At 56.3% G+C, this 11,408-nt stretch overlaps 1 protein-coding gene across 1 annotated transcript; it reads left to right on the top strand.

The window, feature by feature from the left end:
- Nucleotides 1-11,408, top strand: HTRA2 (HtrA serine peptidase 2). Its single transcript, XM_030547078.1, has 8 exons — nt 1-836; nt 3,979-4,183; nt 4,354-4,548; nt 4,888-4,920; nt 5,501-5,609; nt 9,277-9,346; nt 10,579-10,674; nt 11,016-11,408. The coding sequence occupies exons 1-8, from the start codon at nt 1-3 to the stop codon at nt 11,179-11,181; spliced, it is 1,710 nt and encodes a 569-aa protein (XP_030402938.1). The 3' UTR covers nt 11,182-11,408.

Here is an 11,408-nt window from a genome sequence, read left to right as displayed (position 1 = left end):
ATGCCCCGCGTCTCGCTCCCGGCATGCCCCGCGCGGGACTCATCTCCCGGCATGCCCCGTGCCTCGCTCCCGGCCCGCCCCCCGCGGGACTCCATCTCCCGGCATGCCCCGCGCCTCGCTCCCGGCATGCCCCGCGCGGGACTCTATCTCCCTGCCCACCCCGCGCCTCGCTCCCGGCCCGCCCCGCGCGGGACTCCATCTCCCGGCCCGCCCCGCGCCTCGCTCCCGGCATGCCCCGCGCGGGACTCCATCTCCCGGCCCGCCCCGCGCCTCGCTCCCGGCATGCCCCGCGCGGGACTCCATCTCCCGGCCCGCCCCGCGCGGGACTCCATCTCCCGGCCCGCCCCGCGCCTCGCTCCCGGCATGCCCCGCGCGGGACTCCATCTCCCGGCCCGCCCCGCGCCTCGCTCCCGGCCCGCCCCGCGCGGGACTCCATCTCCCGGCCCGCCCCGCGCGGCGCGCAGAATGGCGGCGGCCTGGGCGCTGGGCGTGCGAGCGGCCTGGCGGGGCTGGGCCCTGCTGGGGCTGAGGCGGGTGGCGGGGCCGGTCCGGGGTCTGGCGGCCGCTCCCTGCCCGCCCCGCGCGGAGCCCCCGCCGCCCCCCCCCGGGGGCCGGGCCCGCTGGGCGCTGGCGGGGGCCGGGGCCGGGGCGCTGCTGCTGCTGCTCTGGGACCGGAGCCGGGACCGGGACCCGCCCGCGCTGCTCCCTCGGGTCCGCGCCGCGGTGCCGGTTCCCCCCGCGCCGCCCCCCGGCTCCGCCCGCGCCGCCTTCAACTTCATCGCCGACGTGGTGGAGAAAACCGCCCCCGCGCTGGTCTACATCGAGATCCTGGGCAGGTACCGAACCCCCCCCCCCGGGTACCGACCCAACCCCCCCCCCGCGGTACCGACCCGACCCCCCCCCGGTACCGCCCCCGCGCTGGTCTACATCGAGATCCTGGGCAGGTACCGACCCGATCCCCCCCCCCCGCGGTACCGACCCGATCCCCCCCCGGTACCGCCCCCGCGCTGGTCTACATCGAGATCCTGGGCAGGTACCGACCCGATCTCCCCCCACCCCCGCTGGGTACTGAACTGAACCCCCCCCCAGGTACTGACCCAGTCCCTCCCCCCCAGTAACTCATAGACTCTAGGACTGGAAGGGACCTCGAGAGGTCATCGAATCCAGTCCCCTGCCCTCATGGCAGGACCAAATACTGTCTAGACCATCCCTGATAGACATTTATCTAACCTACTCTTAAATATCTCCACAGATGGAGATTCCACAACCTCCCTAGGCAATTTATTCCAGTGTTTAACCACCCTGACAGTTAGGAACTTTTTCCTAATGTCCAACCTAAATCTCCCTTGCTGCAGTTTAAGCCCATTGCTTCTTGTTCTACCATTGGAGGCTAAGGTGAACAAGTTTTCTCCCTCCTCCTGATGACACCCTCTTAGATACCTGAAAACTGCTATCAGGTCCCCTCTCAGTCTTCTCTTTTCCAAACTAAACAAACCCAATTCCTTCAGCCTTCCTTCATAGGTCATGTTCTCAAGACCTTTAATCATTCTTGTTGCTCTTCTCTGGACCCTCTCCAATTTCTCCACATCTTTCTTGAAATGCGGTGCCCAGAACTGGACACAATACTCCAGTTGATGCCTAACCAGCGCAGAGTAAAGCGGAAGAATGACTTCTCGTGTCTTGTTTACAACACACCTGTTAATGCATCCCAGAATCACGTTTGCTTTTTTTGCAACTGTATCACACTGTTGACTCATATTAAGCTTGTGGTCCACTATGACCCCTAGATCTCTTTCTGCCATACTCCTTCCTAGACAGTCTCTTCCCATTCTGTATGTGTGAAACTGATTGTTCCTTCCTAAGTGGAGCACTTTGCATTTATCTTTATTGAACTTCATCCTGTTTACATGAGACCATTTCTCCAATTTGTTCAGATCGTTTTGAATTTTGACCCTGTCCTCCAAAGCAGTTGCAATCCTTCCCAGTTTGGTATCGTCTGCAAACTTAATAAGCGTACTTTCTATGCCAACATCTAACGCCCCCACGCTGGTCTACATCGAGATCCTGGGCAGGTACTGACCCAAACCCCCCACCCTCGCCAGGTACCGAACCGAACCCCCCCCCCCCCCGGTACCACCCCCGCGCTGGTCTACATCGAGATCCTGGGCAGGTACTGACCCGATCTCCCCCCACCCCCGGGTACTGACCCGATCCCTCCCCTTGGTACCGCCTCCGCGCTGGTCTACATCGAGATCCTGGGCAGATACTGAGACCCCCCTGTCCAACCTCCCCCCCAGTACCGAACCCCTCCTTGATACTGACACGTCCGCTCCCCTGGCGCCCCCCCCATTACTGCCCTCATGCTGCTTTACAGATACTGACCTGTCACCCTGACACTCCCCCCAATACCGCCCCCTCCCCCCAGTACCCACCTGTCAGCCCTGCCACCAACCCCACCCTGGTACTCACCCATTTGCGCTGCTCCCCAGTACCCACAGGTCCAAGTACCGACCCGTCAGCCTCACTCTCCCTGCCCCTGGCACTGATCCATCAACCTCAGCTCCCCCCCCCCCCCATTCCAGTACTGATCTATCCAGGTACCAACCCACCAGCCTTGCACTCCTCTGTCCCTGCCATGCTCGCCAACCTCGTGCACGTCGTTCCCCCCCAGCACTGACCCGTCAGGTCCCCCTCATCCTGTACCAACCTGTCACCCTGGTACTGACTCATTCTTCTGATACCGAGTCCTGGTACTGATCCTTGCCCCCGAGAAAAATCTGGCGCACTCTGCATCAAGATCCTGGGCAGGTACTGACCCATTGGCCCTGCCCCCAGAGATCCTATCCCACATCCACTGGAGAGAGCCTTGGTTTGGAGCTGTGTCTGACTAGTGGGATGGGCCTGGCCCCTGGGCAGGTGCTCAGATCAGAAAGGAGGTGTGTGTCCTAGCAGGGGGGAGAGGTTGCTGACAGGGAGGAATCAGAGAATATCAGGGTTGGAAGGGACCTCAGGAGGTATCTAGTCCAACCCCCTGCTCAAAGCAGGGCCAATTCCCAACTGAATCATCCCAACCAGGGCTTTGTAAGCCTGACCTTAAACACCTTTAAGGAAGGAGATTCCACCGCCTCCCTAGGTAACCCATTCCAATGCTTCATCAACCTCCTAGTGAAATAGTGTTTCCTAATATCCAGCCTAAACCTCCCCCACTGCAACTTGAGACCATCGCTCCTTGTTCTGTCATCAGGTACCACTGAAAACAGTCTAGATCCATCCTCTTTGAAACCTCCCTTCAGGTAGTTGAAAGCAGCTATCAAATCACCCCTCACTCCTCTCTTCTGCAGACTAAACAATCCCAGTTCCCTCAGCCTCTTCTCATAAGTCATGTGCTCCAGACCCCTAATCATTTTTGTTGCCCTCCGCTGGACTCTTTCCAATTTTTCCACATTCTTCTTGTAGTGTGGGGCCCACAACTGGACACAGTACTCCAGATGAGGCCTCACCAGTGTTGAATAGAGGGGAATGATCATGTCCCTCGATCTGCTGGCAATGCCCCTACTTATACAGCCCAAAATGCCATTGGCCTTCCTGGCAACCAGGGCACACTGTTGACTCATATCCAGCTTCTCGTCCACTGTGATCCCCAGGTCCTTTTCTGCAGAACTGCTGCCTAGTCATTCGGTCCCTAGTCTGTAACAGTGAATAGGATTCTTCCATCCTAAGTGCAGGACTCTGCAGTTGTCCTTGTTGAATTTCACCAGATTTATTTTGGCCTAATCCTCTAATTTGTCTAGGTCACTCTGGATCCTATCTCTACCCTCCAGCGTATCTACCACCCCTCCCAGCTTAGTGTCATCTGTGAACACTAAGGAAGGGGGCCTGTGCCTTGACTAAAGGGGTTGCAGATAACTGAGGTGGGTGCCTTCCCCCCGGCGCTGATCCTGGCTCTCCCCACAGCTACCTCTGGCTCTTGTCCTGCAGGCATCCCTTCTCAGGCCGGGAGGTGCCCATCTCCAATGGCTCTGGCTTTGTAGTGTCCCCGGATGGCCTTATCGTGACCAATGCCCACGTGGTGGCGAATCGGCGGCGAGTGCGGGTGAAGTTGGCTAGCGGAGAGCTCTACGATGCCGTGGTCCGTCAGGTCGACCAGGTGGCAGATATTGCCACTATCAAAATCAACCCCAAGGTGTGTGGGGAGCCTGGTGCGCAGCCAGGGGCTAGTAGCCTTTTCTTCTTGGCCTCATCTGTCCAGAGGGCTGGGAGTTCTCAGCCTGCTGCTGCTGCAATGGCCCTGCGCTGGCTGCCCGCAGGGCATTCCCTGGAGCTGTGCTGACCTGTCTCTCTCTCTCCCCCCAGCAACCTCTGCCCACACTACCTTTGGGCCGTTCCTCAGAGGTGCGTCAAGGTGAGTTTGTTGTGGCTATGGGCAGCCCTTTTGCTCTGCAGAACACCATCACCTCCGGCATCGTCAGCTCTGCCCAGCGTGGCAGCCAGGAGCTGGGCCTGGCCGATTCCAACATGGAGTACATCCAGACTGACGCCGCCATAGATGTAAGGGGGGAGGGGGCGGGCGGGGGGCGCTGGGGAAGGGAGCGGGTGGGCCTCACTGAAGCCACCATATTGTACATCCAGAAGAATTTTGCTGCTGTTTGGGGTGGAGGGGGGAGCTGGGGAAGGGGGCCTGCATGTATGGAGGTTTTGGCAGGTACCTTGTAGAATGAGCTGGAAAGCAGGATGAGGTGCGAGGCAGGAGATCTGGGTTATTTTTCCCAGGGGCTGTGTTCACTGCCCCTGTTACTGACTACCCCAGGTTCTCCGGGGTTTGTCTCTGCCCCCCAGTGGGAATGTCGCTGCTGGGGTCTGACTCTCCCCCTCTCTCTCCTGCTGTAGTTTGGGAACTCAGGGGGTCCCCTCGTCAACCTGGTAAGTGCTGCCATTTGGGTGTTAGCCATTTCTGGGAGGGAACGTGGTGCCCGTTTGGGCTGGGTGCTCCAGCCCTATTTCATTTGCTCTGTGGAAGGGGGGTGTCCACCTCATGCTGCCAGGAGGGAGGACAGAGATGGGGCAGTTGGGTCCCTTCGTACTCCACTGGGAGCACTGGCTCAGACCCTTGGTGGGACGGGTGAGGCAGCAGCTTGACCCAACCTGCTCATCTCCCAGGCCCTGCCCACTGCCCAGGGGGCTCTGACCAGAATGGAGTCACACTCCAAGCCTGGGGATAACTGGACTGGAGACTGGTGCTTATAAGGCACAGAGGAAGGGCTGCATGGCTCCCACAGCCAGTGGGTCTTGCTCACCTCTGAGAGAGTATCACCACCTGACCCACCCCCAGCCAAGCGTGTGTTGGGAGCAAATTGGTGAAAGCCTGGATGGGCTGGGCTTGTGCCCTGCTGGGCGCCATGTCCCTCTTCTCCTTGCAAGGGGGCAAACTGGGGGGCAGGAGGGATGGCAGTGGGGCAGGCTGGTGCCCTGCTTGGCTTGCATGGTGACAGTCTCTCGGCAGGACGGCGAGGTGATTGGGGTGAACACAATGAAGGTGACTTCGGGTATCTCCTTCGCCATCCCCTCAGACCGGCTGCGGGAATTCTTGCAGAAGGAGGAGCAGCGCAAGAGTGAGTGAGCTGGTGCAGGAGAGATACAGGCAAAGGGAGAGGAGCAGAGCTGGGGGGATAGGAGCACCCACTACAGACTCCTTGCTAGGGCTGTCACTCATCTATCCCTGGCAGAGGACTGGCTCTCAATCTCTTCCTGGCATGTCAGAGTCCAAGGGAAAAGCCTTGAGGTTCCCTTCCAGGCAGAGACACCATCTCTCTGGGTTAGCCCCATCACCCCTCCACTGCAGACTGGTTCTCCTCTTCTCAGCTATGGTCGCAGTGGGGCCAGAAGGGATGGAGCCAGGGAGAGGTGCCTGAGCACAGCTGGGTTCTGGAGAAGGGAGCCGGGGCCCATCTGTCTTCTGAGGAAAGGCAATGCAGTTCTGCTGTTCAGGCTCTAGCAACTGTGCCCCAACTGCAAAGGGGCCAGGGCTCGGGGGCCAGGGAACTCTCCCATCCTGGTCTGAGGGGACTGAGTGGTAAGAGGCCATGAGTGCCTACCTGCTCCCTGGCGCCTATGTGGACCAATAGGAAAGAGACACTCAGCCCATGCTGTCTGGATGTAACCCCTCTGAGACTTAACTCACCAGTCAGGAGGATGTTAAGCAGTGGCTGCTGGGGAGAACCTCTTTCAAAGCAGCAGGCTGGATAATTGGCACCCCGGGGCTCCAAAAGGGCTGCTGGGGCCAATACTGAAATGTTGCATTCAGTTCTGGTGCCCACATTTTAAACAGGACATCAAAAAATTGGAGCTGGTGCAGAGTAGAGCCACAGATGGTTTGAGGGCTGGAGAACATGCCCTGCAGTGAGAGACGTAAGTTAAACAAACTGAGCTCTTTATAAAGGCAATAAATACAGGTAACCCAATTAGTGGCTAGGCACGTGCACAGGGAGCAAATACCAGGCACTAACCGGCTCTTTAATCTAGTGGACACAGGCAGAATAGGAACCAGGGGCTGGAAGTTGAAGCCAGACAAGTTCAGATTAAAAAAAAAATCCTCCCAAGGGAAGCGGTGGATTCTCCATCACTTGCTGTCTGCAAATCCAGACATGGTGCCTTTGTCAAACACAGAGTACAACTGGGCAGGCCTGAAGAATTTGTAGAGCAACTAGCAAAAGACTCAAAAACAAACAGCAAAAAATGTAAGCGCATTAGAAGCAGGAAGTCTGCCAAACAATCAGTGGGGTCACTGGTCAAGCAAAGTGCTAGAGGAGCACTCAAGGACGATAAAGCCATTGCAGAACAGCTAAATGAACCCTGCACTGGTCTGCATGTGAGGGGGATTCCAACATGGAGCCATTCTTTGTAGATGACAAATCTGAGGAACTGTCCCAGATTGAATCCTAGAATATCAGGGCTGGAAGGAACCTCAGGAGGTGTCTAGTCCAACCCCCTGCTCAGAGCAGGACCAATCCCCAAATCCCTAAGTGGCCCCCTCAAGGATTGAGCTCTTAACCCTGGGTTTAGCAGGCCAATGCTCAAACCACTGAGCTATCCCTCCCCAACTGAGCTGTCAGTAGGAGGTTTTGAAACAGACTGATCACTTAAACATTAATAAATCACCAGGACCAGATGGGATTCATGCAAGAGTTCTGAATAAATTGAAACACGAAATTGCAAAACTGCTAATTGGGGTATCTAACCTATTGCTTATATCAGCTTCTGTACCAGATGATTGGAGGATTGCCAACGTGATACTAATATTTAAAAAAGGCTCCAGAGGCAATCCTGGAATTACAGGCTGGTAAGCCTAACTTCGGTGCCAGGCAAACTGGTTGAAACTGTACTAAAGAACAGAATTATCGGACACAGAGATGAACACAATTTGTTGAGGGAAAAGTCACCAGATTTTGTAAAGGGAAATCATGACTCACCAATCTACTAGAATTCTTTGAGGGGTCAACATGCGGACAAGGGTGATCCAGTGGCTATAGTGTACTTGGACTTTCAGAAAGCCTTTGACAGGGTCCCTCGCCATAGGCTCTTAAGCAAAATAAGCTGCCACGGGATAGGAGGGAAGGTGCTCTCACAGATCAGTAACTGGTTAAAAGACAGGAAACAGGGTAGGAATAAATGGTCAGTTTTTGGAATGGAGAGAGGTAATCAGTGGTCCCCAGATTCTGTACTGGGACCCGTGCTGTTCAGCGTATTTGTAAATGATCTGGAAAACGAGGGTGAACAGTGAGGCGGAAAGTTTGCAGAGATACAAAATTACCCAGGATAGGGCCAGAGTAGACTGAAGAGTTACAAAGTTAAAATCTCACAAAACTGGGTGGCAACAAAGTAGCAGCTTAAATTCATTGTTGATAAATCAAAGCGATGCACCTTAGAAAACATCATCCCAACTCTACATATACAATGATGGGGTCTAAATTAGCTGTTACCATTCAAAAAAGAGATCTTGGGAGTCACTGTGGATAATTCTCTGAAAACATCCACTCAATGTGCAGTGGCAGTTAAAAAAACTAATGCTGATAGGAGCCATTAGGAAAGGGATAGATAATAAAACAGAGAATATCATAATACCACTATCAAATTCATGGTTTGCCCACACCCTGAATATTGCATGCAGTTCTGGTTGCTCCATCTCAAAAATAATACATTAGAATTCGAAAAGGTACAGAGAAAGTCAGCATAGGGGTATGGAACAGCTTCCATATGAGAGATTAAAAAGACTCTGACTGTTTATCTTAGAAAAAAGAAGATTGAGAGGGATGTGACAGAGGTCTATAAAATCATGAATGGTGTGGAGAAGGTGAATAAGAAAGCATTATTTACCCCTTCACATAATGCAAGAACCAGGAGTTACCCAATTAAATTAATTGGCAGCAGGTTTAAAACAAATATAAAGTATTTCCTTCACACAGCACATAGTTAACCTGTAGAACTTGTTGCCACTAGATTTTGTGAAGGCCAAAAGTGTAACAGGGTTCAAAAAAGAGTTAGGTAAGTTCCTGGAGGATAGGTCCATCAATGGCTATTAGCCAAGATGGGCAGGGACGCAGCCTTTTGCTCTGGATGTCCCTAGCCTCTGACTGCCTGAAGCTGGGACTGGATGACAGGGGATGTGTCCCTTGTTAATTGCCTTGTTCTGTTTGTTCCCTTTGAAGCATCTGGCACCAGTCAGTGTCAGAACTCAGGATACTGAGCTAGGCGGATCGTTGGTCTGGCTCAGTAGCCCTTCATGTATACAGGCTCTTGGGCTCGATGCAGGGGTTACTGACTGAAATTCAGTGGCCTTTGATGTACACGTGGTCAGACTAGATTGATCCGAGGGTCCTTTCTGGCCTTAAACTCTGACTTTGGGTCTCTCTCTGCCTATGGGTTGGCAGGGTGCTCTGGGGATCTACTCAGGGCCTGGACCAGAATCCAGGCTGCACCAGTCTGTGTGTAGTGGGTCCGGATGGCAGAGCAGCTGCAGTTAGGATGTTGGCAATGATCTGGGATGTCCCTGCTCTCCCAGCCCCCAGCTGCTGTGTCTCCACATGATACTTGCCCTGTATGGGATAGGGGTGTGGATGGAACTGGCAGGCTGCAGTCTGGGGGTGGAGCGTGGTTTTCTCCTGGGTAAGCAGGTTGAGGAGTGACCCAGCTGGACTGGCCTTGTGCTTTGGAGGGTAACGGAGGTTGCTCGTACAGGTCCTTTCTTGGGCACCCTAGACCTGGTTCCCTTTCCTCTTGCAGGCTCCTGGTTTGGCAGCACGGAGATGAAGCGCCGCTACATTGGGGTGATGATGCTAACGCTGACCCCCAGGTATGTGTCCTGAGTCTGGGGCCAGAAGATGTTTCCAGGGCTTTCCCGGGGGCCAGTGTCTCAGGAAAGCAAGATGGAGAAGGGAGCCTGTCACCCCTCACCCCACCCCCAGAAACCCACGCAGAGAATCACTCTGCATTTGGGACCGGGGTTCTGCATTCCCCACGCCCTGCTCTACCGCATGCTCCGGGATGCCATAGGCAGGCAGCACCTGGCCGTGCTCCGAAGGGTGGCACTGGAATGAATACCTGTGTGCGTCCGCTGAGCCTCCAAGTGTCTTGGCAGGCTGCAGCTTTCAGGCTCAGCCGCATAAGGGACTTGGTGGGTCTGTCGCTGCCTGGCTGGCTCAGTCTGTTAGTGGGATTAGTAATGCAGTGGGCCAACAAAACAGTGCCACAGCATGAGCCAGCAGGCGTCTTCCCCCCTGGGGATGGAGACAGGTGCTGTTGCCTTCACTGTGAGCTCACGCTCTGATCTTGAGTCCTGCTTCCAGATAGGCCTGAGGATCCCGCTTGGTGCCCTTGGTCTTTTTCATCCCCTTCTTGGGGTTCTGGAAGCGGGGATGCCACTTTGTCTCCTGGAATCGGGGGTTAATGGTGGTGGTGGATTTCTTAAACTACATCTCTTGGCGTCCAGGAGATGGCGTCGGTGTGCTGGCAAGTCTGCTTTCCCTTGGGGAAGCCGGGCTGAATCCTGGAGCGGGGCAGGAGACAGTGGCCCAGCTCAGCGTTAGAGTAGCACCTGCTGAGCAGTAATGAGTGTGGCAGAACTAGAACCTGCCCGCTGCCAGGTCAGGAGGGGACTTTCCTGGGGCAGGTTAACCTGGCCTCCCTATGGCAGGGCGGCGATGGCTGCTGCTGGCTGTTCTCAGGGATGGGAGACTGGGCTGGGTGCAGGCTGGCTCTGATCCTGCCTCGCGTCTCCCACGTTCTCTTCTGGCTGCCTTGTCCTTGGGGAACTGGTCTGCTGCTGGGTGCCAGGGGGCACACAGGGCGGGGCAGGGACTCTGTTTCCTTGTCCCCTCAGTGTGGCTGGGGCGAGGCAGCCTGTCCTGCCTGATCCTACCTCTCTCTCCCAGGTCGTAGGGTTGGGCAAAGTCCCACCTGGGGCTTCGTGCTCTGTTCCCCACGAGGAGCTGATTGCCCAGTGAGGCTGGGACATGGTGTCCTGAACCCCTGGCCAGGGCCCTCTGGCTGGGTAATGTTTCAGTGACGCGCTCTCTCTCTCTGCAGTATCCTGGCCGAGCTGAAGCTGCGAGACTCCAGCTTCCCTGATGTCTCGTACGGGGTCCTGATCCACAAGGTGATCATTGGATCCCCCGCCCATCAGTAAGTGCTGCAGGGGGAGGGTCCTGGTGCTAGCTGCTGTGGGGGGTTGGGGCTCAGAACGTGGGGTGCTCACTGTGGACTCTGCCCATCCCCTACCCCCAGGCAGCCTGCACCAGCAGCCAGTGTGTTCCTGAGGGGGTTAACCCCATCCGTGCCCGGAGGGCTGCACTCATGTCAATACACTGCAGCTTTCCCAGGAGAGCCACAACCCAGAGCCAGCCAACTGTTCTAGGCGGGCCATGCCCCCATCCCCGTCTGCCTGGGGCAGGGCTCTGTGGGGAGAGAGGGTCTGCATGCATCACTGTCGGGCCCCAGCATGCTGGTGTCTGCTCTCTTGCCAGGGCAGGCCTGAAGGCGGGTGATGTTGTGCAGGAGATCAACGGGCAGGCAGTGCGGCGTGCCGAGGACATCTACGAGGCCGTGCGGACGCAGAACAGCCTGGCTCTGCTGGTCCGGCGCGGCCATGACATGCTGCTGGTGAACGTCAGCCCTGAGGTCACGGAGTAGAGAGCTGCCCAGCTGGCAGGGGTACCATGGACTTGGCTTGGAGCACACGAGCCAAGCCAGAGGCTCAGGGTGACAGGCAGGAGGCCCTGTGCTGCCACAAGAGACTCAGGGCCTTTGCAAGAGCCTGAAATGCCCCAGCCAGCAGGGCTGATCCTGGAACTGGCGCATTGGGGGGTGGCTGCTATCTGCTTCCCTCATCCCCATTAAACCTCTCATGGGGAACGGTT

This window comes from Gopherus evgoodei, unplaced genomic scaffold (genome assembly GCF_007399415.2).
Source record: "Gopherus evgoodei ecotype Sinaloan lineage unplaced genomic scaffold, rGopEvg1_v1.p scaffold_52_arrow_ctg1, whole genome shotgun sequence".
In the NCBI taxonomy this organism is placed as follows: Eukaryota; Metazoa; Chordata; order Testudines; family Testudinidae; genus Gopherus; species Gopherus evgoodei.
The sequence above is the reverse complement of the archived record's forward strand: the minus strand, read 5'-3'. Positions and strand labels throughout refer to the sequence as shown.